General features: G+C 35.8%; 1 protein-coding gene across 1 annotated transcript in view; it reads right to left on the bottom strand.

The window, feature by feature from the left end:
• LOC143920374 (uncharacterized) overlaps nucleotides 1-23,941 on the bottom strand; it is a 219,012-nt gene that overhangs the window by 157,904 nt on the left and 37,167 nt on the right. Inside the window, exon 2 of the mRNA XM_077443248.1 lies at nucleotides 393-1,097. Within this exon, the coding sequence (XP_077299374.1) occupies nucleotides 393-1,034 (642 nt within the window). The 5' untranslated portion in view covers nucleotides 1,035-1,097. The remainder of the gene's footprint in view (nucleotides 1-392; nucleotides 1,098-23,941) is intronic.

Here is a 23,941-nt window from a genome sequence, read left to right as displayed (position 1 = left end):
CGAGTTTCATATAAATATGTACATGATGATCTTTTCACATTAAAAGTGATAAGAATAATGTTATATATATGTATATACATAATTTCAATAAGCGAAGTGAAACTAAGCGTGGTAATAAAATGAGATTCAGATCAAAACTTACATAATTTAAAATTTAATCTATGAAAAGGGATGAAAATAAATTCACAATTTGCTGCTGTGATCAACAGAGATCGGCGCTCGGCGTGCAAAATGGGTTCACTATTGTCAATTTCTATTTTTAACCATTTTTTTGCTCTTAGCCTTGTAGGTTGACAATAGACAAGCCCTCTTTCCTGGAAAATAGCACTGTCGCCCCGAAGCTTCGTGATGAACATCGATATAAAATCAAAGATAGATAGATATACACTGACCTTGGATTCAGTCTTGGTCTTTTTGGCGGGCGGCGTGCTAGCAGGGGGAGGCCTCGGCCTGGGTTCAGGGGTGGCGGGGGGTGCCTCTTGTGGAGGAGCCGCTGGGGATGCCGCGGGCGGCGGAGGCGTGGGCGCAGCGACCCCATTGAGTTCGGGGTGTTTGTCGCGCGCCTTATCGCGGCGATGGGCGCCCGAGGCTCTACGGGCGGGGGTCCCCGCGCCGGGGGTCGTTGGGGGCGCGGGCGGAGTCCCCGTCGCCGGCAGCTCCTCAGTGCCACCGTTCAGTTCACCCGGCTTGACGATCTCGTGCTTGGCCTCGGAGGCCTTACCGCCTGGCTTGGTGCGCTTTATCTTCATCTTGAGGCCCTTATCTAGAGTAGCCGAGTGGTCAGCACCCATTTTGTTGGCAGCTTTGCCGGGTTGTGGCGCGCTTGCCATGGCGGCAGCAGCGGCGGTGGCGGCGGTGCCCTCACGGCTCTTCTCTATGTCAGCATCCAGGTCAATTATGAGGTCCCCAATGCCTATATCCCACTCGTTGTCATCGTATTCGAAGTTGGCGTGGTCTGTGCGCGGCGCGGCGCGGTCTGCCGGCTTCGCTCGGTGGCCGCCCTCCAGCGGGGGGTCTCTCATTGGGGCAGCCATACGCAGCGCGCTGAGGGGAGCCCCGCCCGGCCCGGCACGGCGCCCACATACACCATCTTAGCCCTGAAACAAAAACAAAAAACACGAATAAGTACAACTAAAGATCAATTCCTTGGTGGGTAACTTTGTTGCGCGAGCAGATCATATGTATGCAGTTGTATGGAGCATGCCACACCGGGCAACTCACTGGTTGTCCGAGTCATAAAGTCACCCGACCAGCGAGATCGGTTGTCAGTAGGGACTGCAATACCGAAATTACCGATATCGGTAGTATCGATATTTGAACGAAAATAACCTTTTGGTAATACCGGTATTTAAAAAAAAATGATTTTTTTAAAATCGTACATATTATTTGTCAAAACGCCCTATATGTATTTTGCATACACGATATTGAGCAAGTTATTATTTTAGACTCGGGTCGCCAGTAGGCAGTTTGGTGGTAATTTTGTGTGATTGTTTTTTTTTACAATTTATCCAAATAATAATTAACAATTAATTAAAAAAAATACCGAAAGTACCGGTAATACCGATATCGTCCAATTTTTATTTCGATAATACCGGTTTGAAAATTTGGAAACAATATTTTTGCAATCTCTAGTTCCCAGCGTTCGGTCTGGTCACGGTGATTTTATTACTCGAGCAACCATCGCGATCCCTCAGAATGTATGATACAATTTTCTGATAAAAATGAATACAGATCTTAAAGTTAAAAGTGGGGAAGGGGTAACTTCACATATATGACGCATGTAAAGTGGGTTTATTGGTATTGACGCACGATTTGAGGAGGTAGGGGATGCAGACTAGGTTGCAATAAGGGGTGGGCGATGAATAGCGAGCATTCCGAAAAGGCCGCGAGCAATATGCAATGTAGTGGTGGCAGTTTTACTGATAGGGGTAGGAATAGTAAGCAACTGCCATTAGATGGGTACAAGCATCGGTTTATGACTTCACTAAGGATTTATTTGTTGAATTGCATATACACCCTTCCCATTAAATATGAGTGTGCTCGGTCAGAGGAAGAAAATGATCGCCGAGTATACAAACAAACAGTCAGCGAAAAGGCATTGAGCAATTATGTATTACTAAACGTTATACAAACGTGAACCCGTATGTAATATTGAATGAGGTGAACTGACCACAAATATTATTCAAAAGGATTAAGGATAATATATGTACACATGTGAGTGAATCACAACAAGATCTTTACCACTCATCGAACACCCCGAAAACTGCAAGCCACTCCACTCAGCTTAGTGATTCCACTTCCATTTTAATTTTTTCTCAGAAATTTAATGCGATAATGATAAAGCTACAATTCGTCTCATACTTTCCGCTGATACCAATCTAGCAATCTATCTTACATTATGACATGTGAATCATAAACTCGGTACGATACTACCACTCGTATCGTATTCGATTTGTGTACGATAACTTATCAAATATAATATAGGTATTTTATTATAAACTAAGTAGTTGTGCATACGACTAAATTCACACTGTGCAATTTACAATATGGTGTAACAAAAGTCCGTACAATGCAAATTGTATCCTTTGTTCGAGTCGGAAATGCGCAATACCCGAAAGAATTCATTAGTCAACGAAAAGAGACATGACGGGATCGTCCAAATGCGATTAACACGCAACTTTGTCAAGTCGCAAGTTCACGTTTCCAAAATTCGGTCGGATTTTACGACTCAAACGTAATTAGTATACAATGAGCGCTGTTAAATCCGCGCACATCAAACAGAGAGAGGAAGCTGTTCCGCACCTTAAAACCTTAAAGATAACGTAATTAAATAGATTTCGCGAAGGCTTTATCGCTTATCGCCTCGCAGCGAACGCGAAGCCGCAATTTGCCAACCGGCCACAAACCTTAGATAATTACACCCTTAGACACACTAGCCATAAAGATCAGAATCGCTCGAAGGCGTTTAAGCCGTTTTAACACCGAATGCCTACGTACATACAAATAGGGGAGGCGAGTCGAGGGTGCGAGTGATCGCATAATGGAAATAATTTATGCGCATAGTTTTGCCGTTCGCTCGTGTATGGTGTACGCCATGGGTGTTTTTATAACTTGAGAGGAATGAGGTGAATGAAGGGAGGGAGTAATAAATTCGCATAATCGAAATGTCGTCGTTTCACTATCGCCCATGACGTTTTACTATCGCGTCGTAAAACGTTTGTCGTTTAACGAACCATTGTTCGCGGTGAAACGGATGCTTATACCGCCAGGTGAGACGGCAAGGTATTGCCGATGACGATGATGATATTATCTTTTGTGTCTATTTCTAGTTTATTTATTTGAAAAATGATTGCCGCGATGAAATCATAATAACAGTGTTAACTATTATTATTATGTGCATAAAAGACACGGTGTCTACTTTTCTGCGTGTGGGAGCGAAGGAAACTAGCAAACTTGTATTCGAAAAAATTAAAATAAAATGATTGTACGTATATAAATTAAACATGGCTAAAAGTCAGCGTCTTATCTAGATCGGATTGTAATTGAGTGATAAGAAAAGTATTGAATGATGTGTATCGTTCATACATAGCCAGTATAGCTCGGTGGTGGCTAACCTAACCTAACCAACGTGAGATTTTGGGTTGACCTCGATTGAAGAGAATTTATTCGGAGTATTTCTGAAATGCTGATTATCATACTTATACATTTGTGACTACAAATCGATCGTTTCCTAACAGAGTTTGCCAATTTATCTGATTTCGTATCAAAAACCACATAACCCACTATTTGAATGTATGTAATTTAAAATGTACATATATACAAGTTTAATACTATAATATGTGTCCTTAAGGGATAAAGCCCGTGATGGCAATCATGGTGAAACATAAATTTTATTAAATCAGAAAATACATATGTACATACATAGGTAACTAATGAAAATGAAAGAATTCTATTTTCATATATGTACATATGTACTTGAGTTCAACTGACTTGATATATGTATGTATAATTGAGTCATGATATCATTTTATAAGCCTTTCATTCTGTATTGTGTATGAAATTTTACATTTATCATGCCTGGCAAAATGTACATACATACATTTATTTATTTAATAATACTTGTATAAGGACCCAAGGGGTTTGTCTATACATAAAGTTATACAAGAATACAAATATCAAATAATATGAAAAACAAAAAAAAAAATCAAATACGAAATAAAACCGAAAAGAAATATAAATAACTCAAAATAGAGGAAAATAAAATAAAGTGAAAAGTAGAGAAAAACATGATGTTATAACGGCCTCATATTGGTACAAATTTATAAAATAACTTAATTTGTTAAAAGACGATTAAATTCAAGATTAATTATTTTAATCGGTATAGATATGATAAGGTCCTAAGAACAATTAACGCATTATCACATGAACATGTGTATGTAAGTATGTATATGTAGGTGTTTAATTGGTTTATTAATTTACTAATCATAATTTGTAAGCAATTAAATGATTGACATGTTACATATCTAATAAACGTCCGCGATAATATAATTTAAATTTTATGGCATCTATTGTTGAATTAATTATATTCTCGATGTCGACAACGGATACTACACTATTTATAATATAAATTACAATAACATGGTAATGCTAGAATGTTATGACATACTTTTCCACACGCTGATTTTTATATGTTACGACACTATGTACATATGCACTCATTAATTCGAAGAAAACAACAGAATAAGGACGCTATTACTAAACAAAGCAGCATACGTAAGTACAAATTGTACAAGAAAAATAAACAGTCTACTACAATTTGGACGAACGCCAAGCACGTACTATGTAGTTTGAAATCTCGCGAATGACACGACATTAATTGAAAACGAGCCCGAAGTCTTTTCTTTCTTTCCATCTCGTGAACATCAGCCATAAATCGTACGAAAGAGAAAACTGATAAATTGAAAATGTGGCGTGAAAAGTTGACGAGTAGGCGAGCGAGCTTCGGTCACGCGGAATAAAGTTTGAGCTATGCGAATTGGCACGCTAATTAATTACGCATTCACTACATCAATATTCGCGATAAGCGAATCAACGGGGTGGGTATTAAAGTCAAATAAAATATGTAGAGACGGACGACGACAAAAAACGTCATGATATACTATTGCATGTACAGATGATATAAATCCATCAGTGTACGGACGTGTAATGATAAGTCCAACGTCTGAAAGTAGGTACATATGTATGTATGTATGTATGTATGTAGATATACAAATACATACATTATAATATTCATATCATAAACATTTGCAAAATGCATATAATAAACAATGTTTGTTCTTTTATTTAATGGATGTGAGTGAACAGTATTAAAAAATGTTATTTATTTTATTTTTTGGTACTGTAAATTTTGATCTTTACAGCCAAGTCAGATAAAATTAGCAAACTCTTGACAGAAAGCGGTCAATTTAAAATTTATAATCATTTAGCATTTCGTTTTGAAGCTCCGAGCTGATATGAGATACAGTTTAACTACATACATACATACATATAATATAATACGTCTCATGTCGCCGTTAAAATCTACAGTTCCCAATTTTAAAACCACCAAATATGATATATCATTTCACGAAAACTTACCCAACATTTTTAAGGTTGGATGTTACTTTTCATCTAAATTTTCATGGCAATCGATTTTTTGTTGTTGCTTTTTTTTAGTATTTTAAAGTTAAAAATATTCATTTTAAAAGGCAAAATATCGTTAAATAACTGCAAAAACAAAATAACTTTAATATTTTCGTAATTTTTTTATAAATATGTCATAAACGTCCTTTTAATTGATATTACTGATTCCATACATTAAAGGATTTCAATTGTGTCGATGTAACGTCATTTTGCAATTCAATCAACTGTAATTCTAAATTTCCCACAACCATTAGAAAAAAATCGTTTATTTTGTTTACGCTAGACTTTGGATATTATTTCGACATTATTATAAAAAAACTGCCAATTTAAAGTCAGTTAACTTCTTCTTAAATTGATCCAATATTTCTTGCTTTAAAAGCCATTCCTTGTTTTGAAGATTGGTTGCACTATTATTCTTTATCTAAATTAAAAATGTTCTTATTTCAGGTAACTTTCGAAACCTAACAAAAACACATCCTTTGCACAATCACCTTATTGCGTTGTGAATCAGCAAATATTTGTGAATTGTTATGAAATTCTTCCAAAAGAATTTAAAATTGTCTTCTCTGAAGCGATTTACATCTAATAGAATTATTATTATTTTAAATATGGAAATCCTTATTATTTTCAAAATTCACAATCGTAATTTTGAGATCGACCAAATGTTGCTTGGCGATTGACCTGTTGGTAACCCTTGTCTTAGACCGTAGAAAGTTATTAGCAAGAGGTTGAAGCAAAATATCAAGAAGCCCACATACAGTTTTCTGAAAAAATCTTTCAACTTCCCCTTCCGGCAATTCGACTAGAGTTATTATAAAATATGAAAAATTATGAAATTTAATTCTATATCGAGTATAGCAAATAAGCAATTAGTATATTATTATATATGTATACACATATTTTTTCACAAAATTTGAAACGCGTGTCATTGAAATTTTTTGATCAAAAAAATTCGTCAAAACCTTAAGCCTAGTTTACGAAAAAAATAATTGACACACACATTATGTATGTACATATACAAGATTAGGTGTTAAATAGTATAAAGCATGTGTGACATTAGATTAGCGCACATTTTTGGTGTCAGCAGTGGGATACAGTATATTTCTACGAAAACGGGATTAAACAATTTACCACATTATAGGTGTCTGGTAAGAGATAGTTGATGTTTACCGAACTCTTTCAACCTAACACTTTTTACGACCTTACAAAGTATGAAAGCTATAAGGCTTCGGGCGCACTTAAAAGGCGCTCAACCACCCTCAGGAAAAACCCCCCCTAACCACACACACACACACACACACACACACATACACACTGATAACCACCCACGCCAGCCAGCCGCTCCACCACTATCTGTCTATTTTTCTTTCTTTATGTCCGTCCATAGAGAACGCCAGCACTTTGTAACGCTCTCGCCACATTTGGGGAAAATAATCGTTTCGTCGGGCCGAGCTTAAGTATCGGAAATTAGCACAAAGAGCTGAGTAATCGTTCGTTACGTCCGCGGGGAATAAAACTAGACGCGCGCGAACACTCGTGTGTTGGTGCGCGAGCGCGAAAGCACGAACAATAGCGTGTTATTTATTACTACATTTATACAAAAAATGCGAACGAAAATGATGAATTCGTATAATGTGTGTGGTTGGCCCGTTTTTTCAAATTAATTGTACATTTTTCATTTTTAAATTTCGCATAAAAATTGAAATTCGCACACACAGTTACTTATTAAACCGCAATGATTATTGCAAAAATCATAATCATTCTTTCAAATTTTGTCTTGTACGATAGATGATTGTAATTGATTAAATAATACTACATAATTCTCTAGTCAAATGTATTGTTGCAAAAATAATCGATTGGAATTCATCGAGACGTCACTGTCGATTGGCACACATCAATGCAAATATATAATGTACGGAATGAGAATAACTACCAGGCTTAATATAATGCAAACGCGCGACGACGTCGTTAAACGCTCCTCGCTAAGTAATTAATTGTTATCTTGTATAGTAAATTGTTAGAATGGCTAGTTTACTCTCGCGAGTTGTACGTATTGTTTAAAAGACGCTAGGAAATCGCAGAGCGGAACACAATTAACAGATAGTATAATTGCTATTTCGTGATGCACATATTATACAATACCAACAATTGAAATGAAATGAAGGAAAAAATAAACACACACTTTCGAGGTCGAGATCTGTGGAAAGGTATCACAGATAATTTACAATTGTTTACATTACACCAGTTTTAATGCGAATGATACCGTCTTCAAATTGTGAACAATCCGAGAAAAAATGCAATGCTTTATTTTTTGCACGATTTTAATCTGAAACAATAAATACTATAATTAAAGCGAAACCCATAAACTTCCCACGGTTATTTGGAGCAAAATTGATAGTCACAGCTTCGTTCAATTGTTATCAACCTATAATTATGTACCTACGTGGAAAAATTACGTATGTACATGAACAAAATCATGTATTTATTGTCATTGGAACCCATTTTAACACATGAGCAAATGAGAAAATCAATTCTTAAAACGTGGATAGTAATCGAAAGAAATCGACCACATCGCAATATACAAAATTTATAATGTAATTTTGCATATGTTTAACAAGCTAGTCTAGCGAAACGATGTTATGTACATATGTATGTATTATAACAAACGAAGTCGATTTTTATCATAAGCTCACTCACGTGTTTATAATTATAATCTACTCACATCACAAAGCTTAATATATTAAACATGAAAATTATTAAATTTATAAGACTTGGGTAATGTTGCTGAAGATTGATTATATAATACATATAGTGCATGCTGAAACCGCTAGCGACAATAGCCCAGGATACTGTTATGAGATTGAGTTACCCTGCTTGCTGCTTGGTTTGTAACCAGGTCGCTCGTTTCTTATCAGAGTTTGCCAATTTTTATGATTTTCATTAAAACGATTCCTGCAAAATTGGCTTTCCCTACCCATTTCTTTCGCGAAATCTTAAGTTATTGTTATATCTCAGGATTCACCGAGTTTCTCTCCGTTGATGTCTCTGTGGATGTTTATTGTATAAATTCGTATTTTTGTATAATAATATTTATTAACGTATTGTATTCGATGTTTATTGATCGTCTTGTATACGATGTCTGACCATATATTTGTCATGAATGGTTTCAAATTATGTAATGATTATGTTTTAATATATATAATGTATATTACACTCGTCGCATTGGAACGATCTGTAATGACGAGTGTACATTGATTGATTGAATAAAAATAAAATAAAATAAAAATGTATCAATTATTTTCCAAAACTTTGTGTGTTAACAAAAAGTGACTGCAGAAGTATTTAACTCTACAAAATCAGCGTTTTAGCTTCAAATTAATTTGTCTGTCTGTCTCTTTGGGGATGACCAAACATTCCGACATAGCACTTTGTACAGATAAGCTTGCTATACAATTCTATAAGACGAACTCTGAGCCATCGAAATAATGACCCGAGCTCCACAACACATAAACCTTATCAATACCGAGGTCCACATCAACTACAAACTAAATATAGCACAATTGGTGTGGCGTGTCGATTTCGGGATGTTAATTACGCGGCACACGAGACCACAAAGCCGCCAACTACATTATAGTGCATACAGAGAGAGAGAGAGAGAGAGAGAGAGAGAGAGAGAGAGAGAACAAGAACGGTCGGTCAACGACTTGAACGCCAGCTATATAACCACTATATGGGTGGGTTCGTACCATACTACCATACATACTATACTTGCATACAGTCGAGTGCATAGGCGACCGACTGCGCACGCCTTGTAATTAGTATGTAACTGCGAGACGAGTGAGAATAACGACCGCGACGTAACCCTTTACTTTGCCGACCAATTAGCGTTCGGCAGTGAGAGGGTTACAAGAAAAAACTGCGAACTGTTTCAGGAGATATAATAATATTATATAATATAATACCCGGTCAGGGCGATCGGCAGAGTCAAAATTCATAAACGCCATGTTCGTGTTGCGTGTCGAATAAAACGTATTTAAATTGGTGTTTCGGTGGAAAAAAGTAAAACGAGAACATAAAAAAGTGCACCTTTTTGTCAAGTTTCCGCCACACCGATGCACCTGTCGCTTGTTAGCCCGGAGAGCGTTCAAGTGTGGATGCATTCGCTAATTGCAGTTTTGCACCCGGTAATTACGCGGGATACGCGCACCAGCGCGACTACTATTAATTTAATTAAATTATATATTAAACAAACAGTAAGAACAGTTAATTTGAGATAAAAGACATACCAAAATAATGACCAAGACGTTTTTGTATGACTATATGTAACTAACTACCTGAACCCGACATGCGTTGCAATGCCAAAATAACGCATGCAATTCCCGTTCCCGTTTCGATAAGTAAATGTTTCAGTTTCAAATTAATACTTAATAATCAAATTAAATTACAGTGATGATAATTTGTCGGAAAAACGCAGGCGGCGAACACATTTGAAATTATTCAATTGTTTGTTTATTTTACCCTAACAACGTAGGTGGCGAAACGAACACATTTAAAATTATTGCGTTGCAATGCCACTCCTTCCCGTTCCCGTTTCTGGGCAATTTTTTTTTTTTAATAAACTATCGCGGACATGCACACAATAGCTCACGTAAGTTTTATCGCAATCGGTTGAATGGTATAGGAACACATACATACGTGACAGACAGACAAACATTGATTTTTACTTTTATGTACATACGTAGTAACAATAGATGAAGTTTTGTGATCATGCGAAAATTTGAAATCGAGATTTTTATATATGTAGGTATAGATTTCATAGTGAAAATTTGACATGTTTAAATGAAACACTTTTGACATCCAATATATACATATATATTTCCATCGATACTAATTTTAATCCATTAAAATAATACAATCTCTTGATAAATATGACTTCTTACAACTACTGGATATTGACTTTTACGGTGTATTTAATATAAATGTGTGCAATCATCATAAATCGGACTCATTGCATCAACAAATCCGATTATATGATTATCAATAACAATATGAGGCGGCTTTGAATCACTTCAAAAATAGATTTACTACTAATTCGTAGTAATATATAAAAATTTTAGAATTTTATGCAAAATTATACTGAAATTGTGATACTGAAAGAGGAAACTTGTGAGATGCCAGCATAGAAACCAGTTCACAGAACTCACTATGTTTTTAGTGAGCAGTTTTTCATTACTGATAATGATACTTGCATTGTACGAATATCACTTAACGTGTCATTTGAAATTATTATTTTAATTCAAACGTCAAGTAGCACTTCAATTCGAACAAATAAATTAAAAATTATTTCAGCATCAGAGCAATCAAAAATCCAAATTTCATCAGTCGGTCATATTTTGTGTGCCGACACAGCCTAATTAACGTCGATAAAATTCTCGGAACAGTGGGACTGAAACGGTGCAAAAAGTATCCCCAACGGTTTTCGAATTGCACACAGACCACACGTGTGACTAAAGAGTTGGCGGTTTAACCGCCTATCAGATAATCGATTGCGGTTATGCGGGTTCGTGAACCAAGAGAACAACCACTGCACTCTCCCGCGGCGAGTATTTGTTACAAATAACCAGATCGCTTACTTCTGGTGTACGACGTCCGTAATAAGGTATATGTACATACGCATGTACCTTTGGCCTAATATGTCAGCTTGTCTTAACTAACTTGTCAATCAGCACACGTACACAAGTGTACTTCGAGCGAGAGGAAAACATGCACGGTGACCGTATGTATGACCGTGTGCAATTCAATTTGCCAATGCAATAAAAAAGAGTACGTGCGAGTAACAAAGAATAATCCCACTCTGTATATATTTTGGATTTAAACTAATTAGCTTGGGGCTAAATTGCATTATATTTATATTACATAAGTTATAAATATAATGCACTTTATATAGTTATATTTATATTACACCGAATCGAAATAAGGAAGTGTGGGAGTAGTTCAAAATCAGATTATAAATTTCTGACGGAAAGGAATTTCATGGAACTAACTGAGTGAAGCTTGTAAAAAATTGATTTTGTTACTATTGTACAATATATATTAAAATATTTTTTTGTTGGAAAACCATTGTGGTAGAATTTGGATAATAAAATACACTAGGTACTGGTCAATGTCTCTCCAATACGCTTCTATTAGTCTCCGTTTTGCGCAACTCTCATCCAACCCGCACATTTTCCTAATTACATCTATCTATCTTTCTTGCGGCCTTCCTTTCACCCTTTTACATAATCTCGGGTACCATTCCAGCACTTCTTTCGTCCATTCTTCTAGCTAAGGACCATTGCCATTTCAATCTCTTCACTCTCTCCAATATATCCACTACCTTTGTCATACTTCTCATCCAGATATCCCGTATCCTATCTCCTCTCGTTATTCCGATAATACAACGTTTCATACTTCTTCGAGTGCATTCGACTTTATGTAGCATGTTGGCGTTCAATGTCTAAGTTTACTAAAGCCGTAAAGCAAAACTACGTCTATGAAAGAATCAAAAAATTTTGAAACCAATTAAAAGGACCGAAATCCCACACAACTTACAATAAACTGTGCGACCTTGGGTAATTTTCGATCAAAGAGCAAATTTGAAAATTTCGTCCCACAAAAGACGTTTTAGGTAATCAACGAAGACAATATATTCAAAATTGTGATAATAATTCACAGATGAAGGTTTTTACTAATACGCTCAAATGTCCAAAAAATTAATCGCCGCCTTTTTAGTACAACACGCATCTTGCGAAATGTTTAGTCAGTTTTGTGTGTGAAAAAAGGTATATTTTATCGTCTGAAAGAGATTTTAGTAATCGTTTCCGATCGAACTCCATTAAAATTAATTAATTCCCAGCATCGAGAGAGTGACGTTTTAATTAAACGTCTGCATTCGTGGAACATTAGCTGTCTAACCGGTGTTCTTTTGTAAGTCAAATCGATAAATGTGAATATAATAACGAACCTGTCACAAATTGAAACACTTATTATTCAATGTTTCAGTTTTATTCTGATATATAAAATTGTATTACGAAAATACTTACTCACTGCAAACGAATACCCGCCCACTTGATTTATGAAAAGAATGCGTGATAAAATGAACATGAAAAGATGCTAAAATATTAACAATGCACTAATATATTTTGATTTGACATATGCAAAGTAGTACGTGTACAAAACAATTATAATATTAATGAAAAGTTTTCAATATGCCATAAATAACCGTACAGTTCGGCACAAAAATAAATCTTAAGATAAACGACATTTATTTCTATCAATTGACGCAACAGTTTCGGCGTTATATTTAAAAATAATGTAGATAATAATCGTTAGTCACGTATAAAGATGGTGATTAAAGAAAAATACCTATCATTAGCAATTTTTTTCTCTCTCCTAAAGCCAATATCACAATTTAGACAACTCGTAATAAACTTCCGTTCGTCGTACAGTATATACTGTACACGTACCTTCCCACGGTTAAATTGTTTTTACTGATCCCAATTTTTTTATAACGGACGATCCCGGAGTAGTTAGAATTGAGCAATTTGATTTCGTAATTGATGTATGTATTTCGGTAGCTCTACGGTGCGACCTCGCTTGCACAAGACGCCTCAATGGCGTGCTAAACGTTAATGATACGCTCGGAAATTCGGTAATTAAAAAAAAATCACTATTCGCAGCTAATGATGGATATTCGGCACTTGTTGTGAGAGGCGATCGATTCGAATTTCGGCGATGATAATTACGAATTTGATGATGATGATGATCGTGATGGTGACGGAATGAAGTAATTACCCCCGCGGCGACTTGCTCGGTCCATTACCTGAAACAATGGAGAAAATAAATTGTTAGTCATCAATATTCAATGGATGTCAAAAACACTAACGTTGTGCACACAAATTGACAAAGCGTCATTATAAGCGAATTTCGAAATGAAATTGTTATATGGACAGTGCGAAAATTGAATCGAAACTAATTAGCATACGAAACTTTGATTGTTATATTAAATTAGTTTCGGTACAAACACGCCCAAAACGAAATCTTTGACATTATAAATGCGTGACACGTCAAAAGTTTAAGATGTAGTTTCGAAGCTAATTAAATAACATAAATACCTAATTCAGACTAATCTAGCTCCATTATACGATAACAATGTTTAAAATCATCAATTACATTGAACAAATTCGATTATTCGTTCAAAATTTTCGGCGATGAATCATTCCGGCCATTATTAGATAAGATAATAATGTAATGTAACGGATTACAGTTATTATTTTCAACTTTGGTATATAAAAATAAGTATCCATGCCGAAACAACGGCAATGATAAAGCAATTAACGAGGGGAGAAACGCGAAACACGAATAAAAGAGACGTGCAATAATTTTATTTGTACTTAAAAATACGCCGAAGAAAAATAAATGTATTTATATTTTATATTTTCTACGCGCTCAAATAAAAAAAAATACACGTACAACGTATAACAACTCGAATCATCATTATCATAACCATCAAAAACACAATAAAGATTTGAAGAAATAAATGCACACACATGTCGAAATTTCTCCTCTCCGTAAGCACACTTTTCCCGTTGGAAGATTTGAATACAATGTTTTCGCACACTATTATAAACGACCGCAGACGTGTATATCTATATGGATAGGATAAGTCGTGACTTCATTATGGTGTGGTGCGATGCTTTATAATTTGCAAAGGTAAATAAGGTGCCGCTACAGAGCCGCAACGCCTACCATAGACGGACCCAATAATGGTTTTTAAAACGGTCTGCAATTTGATATTGCGTTGGAGACCGTCTACTGCAATACTCTTTTGGAGCCGAAGAAAAAAAATTAAATGGGAAATCACGCACAAAAAGGCCTTTTTGATTTCAATAACCATTGTCGACGTCTTCTGAATAAAAAACAGCGTTAAAATCTATTCGAATATAACTCTAAAAGCCAGACATCTGTCGACATAAAAACTACCACACATGTACATATGAATACACATAAATATGTATATTACTAAATGGGTCTCAATGATATTTATGATATGACAACTAATGATATTTCGATATTTTGCATCCCAATTAAAACATTATGTAATCAGGATACAACTTTGCGCCTTACGTGCGTGTGTACGAGCAAGATACATAATGTAAGCCACGTCCATTTTAACACAAAAACGACGTTTTCAGGCACCATTTCAGATATATTCATACTATCCATCACTGCAAGACAACAGTACGAGATACAACAACGTCGAGTCAATATTGTCACAATATGACGTTTCCGAAAGTATTAATATGCACTTTCGTTAGTACGACTGCACTTGCTACTATGACGTCACACCGTGTATAAATAATTACACAGTAGCCAAAGAAAACCGGTTTTGCTTGATACGTTGCGGTGACATGTACTGTTGTATAATATGAATAGATTTTGCGGGCTACTGCTGTTAATCTACGCCACGTACACATTACGGAAAATATGAATATGTCCATATTAGAGGTTCCAAAAAACCGCCCGAAATAAAAAGCCGGTTTTCGGTTTTTTTTACAAATAAAAAGCCAGTTGGCCGGCTTTCACCGGTTTTAGAAAAATACGATTATTTTAAGTTAAAAATATTTATATCGAAAAAAAAAATGTAAATATGTATATATTTGCATAATATATATCTATATTATGCAAAAAAAATAGTTTTTTATAAATTAAATTAAGTTATAAACATTATGAACTTTCATAAGATCATTACTTTTTATTATTATTACAAATATTACAAATAATAAGATTTGTATTATATGTATGTACATATATCGTAAAATGGCAGATCCTAAACACGCACATATAATTAAATGATTTAAATAAGCTAGATATATTATAGATAAAGAGATTTCAAAGTTGTTTTTACGCATCTGTTTTAGCTTAAAAAATCCAAAAGCAACCGTTGCAAATTTCGGAAACAAATCCATTTGAAACGGCAAATTCATTTGATCACGAACATTTTAAATCCATAATAAAAGTAGTTATGTGGCCTTAATATTTAAAGGGCAATTCCTTAGAAGAAAAATCAATTATATTTCGGAAATTCCTATGCATTTTGCCATAAATCATTTGACTACTTTTTTTGATGTTTTCAAGTACAAGGATTTGCGATAGATAAGGATGCTTTCTATACCTGAAGTTGGGTAGGCCATTGAAACTACATACTTTCAATAATATTTTATTGGTTTATGACCTGGTCCATTACTAAATCTCAAAGAAACCGCTCAAGAAAGAAAGTAATGTAGCTATTTTTTTGTTCAAAGAAATATACGCCTATTACCTACGATCGTTTATACACGTTTATTTTGATCTTTCATAGAAATTTAAAATTCATAATTGTTAATTTTGAGGAAAAAAACATTAATTAAAGAAAATCTTAAAAAGCCGGTTGATCGAGCCAAAGAGCCGGTTTTCGGTTTTTTGAAAATTGGTCAAAAAGCCGGTTTTTCGGTTTCGGTTTAAACCGGTTTGGAAGCCCTATGTCCATATAGTGTACCAAAGAATACTCTTCTTAACGCTGTTTACGTGCCGGTCTCTCCTGTGCCGGTATGAACAAACCCTTAAAGACTACGAAACTACGACCCATATAACAGACATTATGTACATACATACATAATGTCTATGTATATGTTCATACATAAAATAAAACTTTCAGATTTTTCAAAATTCCGTTTAAAGTTTGCAGCTCAAAATGAAAGTATCTAATGTCCAGAAACTAACTATAGAAAAGGATGTTTAAACATAAATTTGTTACATATGTATGTATGTACATACATATGTGAAGTTGAAATAGTATTGTAAGCAGCTTGAACGTTAAATCGAAATCACACAAAATTAATAATCAACTGGCAAACACATAGCGTTTTAATTGAATCCGGGCAATGGAGCGAACCAGAGCTATTGAGAATCAAACGAAACACCCCAGTTTTTGAAGGGGAGGGGGCGGGATCGAGCGGTCTGTAAAAGGTGAGGGGTGGAAAGTGAGGACGACGTTTTCAGCGTTACTATGATTGATGAGTGATAGGTATAAAAGGCGAACACGAATTACTCTAAAGTAGGCAATCGAAAATAGATCCGACATCTGGGCATTTGATGGCTCGTCGGCCTGGGGGAGCTTTGATAAATGACCCAAACAAGTCTGCTTAACGAAAGAGCGAAGGGGAACGTTCCGTAGCCCGAAGGCTACCATTTATACATACATACAAGTACTGGAGATAGATACAGATATAATAAAAATGAGGTGCCACATTGTGCGCGGACAAACGAACGTGTACGCGCGTTGCATAATTAGATACAATGGCTGACATTTAAGTCGCGAAATTCGAACGAACAGATTGATAATGGTCAATGGTGATCTTATGGCAAAAACGAGTGGGAACCGAATGAAACGCTCGTGGGTAACCCGATCGTTGTTAGACGATGTCTTGACTTGCTGAGCCAATTGCTCAATCGTGACGCTTTCTTTATCCACGGTGTGAATTGAGCAATTTTCCGTACGTGCATAATTATCGACAGGTTATTGATGGTGAGTGTTTCGACGTTGCAAACCCGACTGAGAAAAATATATTAATGGTCTAAAATTATCAATTAACAATGTAACATCTTCGGGTCATGGAATGAATCAGTCAACTTGCGAAAGATTAAGTTTGGCGCTTCTCTCCACGACTCTCAAATGCGCTTTGATACTAATTAATTAACTGGGACTTTCAATTTTGAACATTAATCAATTAAATACGAGACCAGAAAAGGTCAAAAGTTACAATTAGTGATACAGCGTCGATAAAGATGTAAATTCGCAAAAGCATCAAATTTGAGGAATCAAAAATCGACGAATTTGACAGCTTCTGTTTTTGGGATCAAAAAAGGAATTTTCATCGAAATGTAATGCTTTTCATTTACTTGATATGATATGAGATAAAATTATTAAATTAAAGCTGGAACTAAAAATAACTTCAAAACTTAAAGCAATTATTGAGAAAATTGTTATAATTGGAGATAGTTGAACCTTTTATAATATTGTCATAACTTTTACAATGTTGTTACATTTAACCCACGAACTCGCTTAAAATACCTTCATCCCTTACAACCCTTTCGGCCAACAGTATACTCTGTAGCCTAAACTAACAAAGAACAGTATCGACAACCGAATTGGATAAAAAGCTACCAAAAAGTTTTAAGAGATAAATTATGATAATAAACAACTTCATTTTGGACATTTAAAGAATAAACCAACTAGGATCCATGCATCTTTAACATCTACAAATTATTACTGAAGTCACCATAGTGGGTCGAGCCGTCCATAGTGCACGTATGCAAATACGGCACTAATGTCTCACTGGCACTAATCACTAGTCACCGGAGCCTGAGGGGGCCGTGTATTGTTCAAAGGTTGTAAATGCATTGTTAAAGGTTTGCCGAACAATGGATAGCACTGTGACTATCCTACCTCTACTAATCACTGTCAACACGTTCGAATAAAATCGATCGAAATAGAAACGCAGCGAAAGCCATGGACGTATTTGACGTAGATGATCGCAAACCTATACAAAAAGAAAGTTATGCATAAAGTTAACCGCTGCTTGTTTGAGCCCTTGAAGAAAAACAGTATTAAAAAAAACGGTTAAGAGATCATACTCAATATGTGTCTAAACTCCTTACAAAGGCTATTAATATAATGATGTTATGATTGTATGACTGGCCACAGTGACGCGTTAGAGCTCTCTGTAATGTCACTGTGGCTAATATGTTAAAAATTAAAATATGTATGTACATACATATGTAACGAAGTATATCCAATAAAATATTTGCACATAATAGTAGCACATCAAACGGAAAGCGATTAATTCAAGAACAAACAATTCGAGATAAACGAAAATAAAATAAAAAATAAGCAAGTTGAATAAACAATTACACGGATAAGAGCATATTAGCGATGCGCCAGCGTTAATGGCGAGGAAAAACCCGACATGGAAGCGCGCATTACACGTTGTTATTATTATATTATTGGAGAGGGGCTTACGTAAACTAATGAACGGCTGACGAGGAATGTTGGAGCAATTGTTGAGCTTGTCGACGGTAATTTGTAGTGTTATCGCGGAACACTATCGCTGGACCGTTCGTGGCTCATTATCGTTTCAGAATTAGCGGGAGATGTGAGCCACGGGTGCCGATCGCAATCCCGACAAAACGGTGCAATTTTCATCAGAGCCTGTTTGTTCCATGTGAAGGTATATATATATATATATATTTTTTTTTTTTAAATCATAATAACAATAACGAAAAATTAATGCGAGACCGCCGCGATAGCACACACATGTGCGTTTCATGATAGTCATGGGATCAAACAAAAGGTTAATTGTATATGGTTGACCACGCAAAATTGTGACCGGTTTAAGTTGACCTTTTAGCAAAATTTTCAATCAATGGAATTTTTTGGCGATTTCGATAATTCAGCAAATTATGAAGATTAAATGTTAAAATAAAAAATCGTACTAAATTTTTCAATATAACTTCTAATCATAACCATCCAAAATAATGACCGGATATCTTCAAACGTTGTTATCTAATTAGGAACATTTCAAAATAATATGCCTAATCTTAAATAGAAAATTGGATTCGATTTGCCAAACAATTATCAATCATATATACTTATATAGAGCCGTCAATTACTATATGAATAATATTGTAAAGTAGAGATTAGGCGATTGGTGCTCGTTGACCGCTGGTTTACCAGCACTGATCACCTGATCGCGCCAAAAAGTGCCTCGGCATATAAACAAGCCTTAAAAAACCAATTATATCTCTGTGCTGAGAGTACATTCATGTTGTGCTTCGTTTAGAGCTGGCTGGTTGGCGGATCAACGACAATCGACTACCGCTACCACTACTCTTTATTTTATTTTATTTATCATATGATTACCAATTTGAAACTTCTACAATCATAATTCACTGCGGTTTCGACAAATAATACAGCATACAAAAATTTTATACATCGAGATTGATGAAAAATTGATACATTGAGATTCTTGGGAACAAAATGTCATACTCAGTATCACAGAAGGTATCAATGGAATTTTGGCATCTGCCACACACAATTCACAATAAAGCGTTTCATATTCAAAGAATTTGTATTGCAAGAATAAATCACCATTGTGTGGCAGAAATAAAGAGTCAACTACTGAAATAAATGCATCAATACCTCATACATATAATGTTTTAAATCTATGTATGTATGTACATATGTTTGGTATTTATATGCATGGGAAATGCGGTGGAGGGGGGGGTTCGCTGAAGAGGTCAAATGCGTGATGACGCGTTCAGGCTGTTTACAAAACAACATTGTGTATATAATTCAAATATCGCGGGCATCCGTCAAAATGTCAAAGTAAACGATTGTTTCAATTTATTTAATAATAAATGCGTTCACGCTGAAAACGTACACATAAATAACGCCAGGCCCGGTTCTGTCCGCCATTGCGAGCAAACCTCCGAACAATATATCGCATGCGTTCAACGAATAAATCTAAGCAATTTCTTTTTTAACCGTATGTATTATATATGTACCCTTGCGTGTGTTTCGATCGTAATAATTTGTATGTATACGATGCAGCATAGAAAACGCTAAAAATATGCTTCCAAATCAATTTATGTATGTACCGTTGGGGTGCAGGGCTCCAATGGTCGGACTTAATTGTTCGATATAGCTTTACTAGATAACAAACACTTAAAAAGCATAACACACAATGAGTTTTATTTGTAGGAATAGAATTCAAACTCAATGGCACAATCTCACTGGTTCCCTTTGTTCAATACCGTTCCGTGGGAGTAACTAACCTGTTATTGAATAAACAATACTCAAAACAGAAAGCATGGCGTTTAAAAACCACTCAAAAGTTGAGCCCATTTACAAAAAAAATTAAATCATCACTTATCATCTACAACTAGAGTTCCTAACCGTTTTCAATAAAAGACTATGCCCCAAAACACGACGCATAGAAAACTATGACTTACTAATATACCTATATAATACCTAGTAATTCTCTACCTATAATATCTAGTAATTCTCTACCTATAATCTCTAGTAATTCTCTACCTATAAATACCTAGTAATCGCTTAAATTAATTAAAAAAAAATCGCATGCTGCACAATTTTATTATTTGTGATGCAGTTAGGGCGAAAACACACAGCGATGAACGGCACATCGTGTGCATAGCTCCCCAATGTGGGTGGTCTTCTACATTTTTTCAAATATCTGACACACCGTTATCGATCACTGTCAAGCAAGGATAAATACAAGGATATAATTTTACCGACAGCACCCCAGAGCGTCATTTTTGGTCGGGGCGTGCTGGGCGTTCCATGAAGATGTGCAAGGCAAGGCCCATTTTTTTTTGCATGTTTAAAAGTATCTGCCACGCTCCACGTGCACCACTGTGTGTTTCCCTTTAGGGATCTATAGAAACCAATGAGAAAAAATCATAATCCATCTAAATGTTAGATTCGCTGGGTATGGAATACGATTTAAATTGTAACTTAAACAAAATAATTATGCTACTTGGCACAAATGTAATTTCTCAGTTACACAAACGTGCATTAAGTTTTCGAGGTTTGAGGCGTGGATAAAGAAATGCCCAGATTCTTTTTAATTAATTTTTTAAAAGCTTAAAATTTTAAACGTCGGCAATGGTCCGCTCAGTGGAGCAAATGCAGTGGGGCAAACGAACCAAGTCTCCAAAGCGCTATAATATGTGTAATATCATAATAAATGAAAGCAGAAACAAGCAGACACTGGAGCGAAGGGAGAGAGGGGGGTCAAAATGGTCGCGGCGAGATTCGCAAGCGGAAGCAAACGGAGCGAGGATGAAAACGGTCGCAAATGGGTCTTGTTAAAATTATATTTCAATTGGAGTACGAAGAATGAGAGAGCGGTGTGGGAGTGGGAGTAGCGCAGACGGGATGAGAGCGGGGAAGAGGGAGACTTGGAATCGCTCCAAAGCTGCTTAATGACCGGGCAAAATGCACAAGCAGTCCGCGACTGCGATCTCTACACGAAGACTGGGCAGGATATTGCTAGGGAATACCTATACTTGCTCACCCGGTGTTATACGAACATACATATAAGTAAGTACCAGCTACTATCATGGCTTTCAGAAGAGACACGACTACACACCACTTCATCGCATAAATCTTTCATTTGCATACCACCGCCGTAAACTGGCGAGTTAGTTGCACTAATGATATTACTGAATCGGCAACAGAAAAAATCAGATAAAAGGATTTATTAACGCATAGATTCAAATTAATAGAGCAGAAGAGAGTCCTAATTTGGAATTAGATACGAATTTCAAACAACATGACTGAAATAAGTGTCAAGTTTTAGTCATTGCAATAACAACGGATTCGGTATATTTTTTCCTTTCACTTCGAAAGGCAAATTTTAAATGCAAAAACTAATAAAAATCTTGTAAATTGTGATAATTTGATAGTTGACTTACTAATGGTGGTTGTAAGCCAAGATATCTAGCATTTATTTTACTCGCAGCATCAATTTATGGCATAGCTCTAGTTTGCATTATTTATCACACACGGTACATTGAATTCAGTAGATAGAAATAACAGAGTGAAACTAAAGAAGCTTGTAACAATATTTTTACAAACAGGAATGTCACTGAACTAACAAACTGAAGCTAATAATAAAATAAAAATCATATAAAAAGAACGCTTTTGAGATGTGAGACTGGAATTGGAATCCCATGGAGCAAATGTGGCCATTCATGAGGAAATCAAGATTAAGGACAGACTATCCTCGATCTGTGACGCATTTTCCAATTCTTCGGCCACATAGAACGAAGAGAGGAGAGTTTGAAATAGCTGGTTTTGGTCGTTGTTGTAGAGGGAAGAAGAGGAAGAGGTAGATCGTCGACAAGCTGTACTGACCAAATACGAGCAACGAAAGACTATTCCATAGTGACAGCTCTCCGTGTGATCGAATCCAGAAATAAATAGAAACTGATCAGGCAAAAACCCAAATTTCGTCAGATGAAAAATCGAATATGAGGCTTGTAAAAAACGTCTTGATAACCACAACCCTCAGGAATGAGGCACATGACTACATATGGTACATTAAATTCCATCTCAGAAGTTTGTTCCATATATAGTACAATACATCGTCGTTACAAAATGCTGTGTTTAGTGTCAATGGTGGCTTCTTTCGACTCGAAGTGCTTTCTGAATAGTTTGAGCTTACTAACCGAAGTGAAATGAGGCTAATGACAAAAAATATCAACAGAACCAATCCGATGAATAAATTTCATAAATTACATCCATTTTTGGTGCGAATATGTTACAGCGCGGTTCGTTCGCCAAGTGGCGTAGTCAATAAATTCAACTGCTACATGCATAATCCATGTATTATGTGTGTAAGTTATTACAATTTGTAATGCGATACTTACATTATTTATGCTGTGTATACTCGATGCGAATATTTTCATCAAAATCACGAACTATCGTGAAACACGATGTAAATTCTATACCTACATATATACTGTGGCGCTCATTTTTAAGTTAATCTTTGAACTTCCGCTCGGTTGTTTGAAGGCCCCATTAAAATGTCGTTTCGCTACGTAATACCGGTGGTTTTTTTTTTACTATTATTCACCTTTGAAATTTTTCTAACTTTCGTGTCGGAACAACGCAGGCATGAATCAGTTCTCACAAACCGCATTACAACTCTATAAACACATAATTTGTGGTAAAAAATAAACGCCGTGAGAGTTAACTGCATGTGTAAAACAATCTATAGAAAAGGTACGAAGTGAACGGAGCCGACTTGGAACATTAGGGTTAAGGGAAATTACCGGTTGTAAACTTTTAAAAGGATGGGTTAATTCAGTTTGGTAGTAAGCCGGTCGGCAGCTGTAGGTTTGTCAGACCTGACCCCCCGACTGATACTCAATTACCACATTAAGGGGAAACATTCCAAAATTCCTGTGAGCCTTGCTGGAGTTGGACCGGCTAGGAAATTAGATTTAGTACGACGCTGTAGAAGGTCAACAGAGGTAGATAACGCGCTTTATATAGGTACATACTCTGGGTTAATTTCATTATATGCCTCTTCTTCAAGAATGAAAGCTAAATATACCAACAATTAAAAAAACGAAACTGTTTGAATACTAAAAT

The sequence above is a fragment of the Arctopsyche grandis genome, chromosome 12, assembly GCF_051622035.1.
Source record: "Arctopsyche grandis isolate Sample6627 chromosome 12, ASM5162203v2, whole genome shotgun sequence".
Lineage (NCBI taxonomy): Eukaryota > Metazoa > Arthropoda > Insecta > Trichoptera > Hydropsychidae > Arctopsyche > Arctopsyche grandis.
This window is presented reverse-complemented; position numbering and strand designations above follow the sequence as displayed.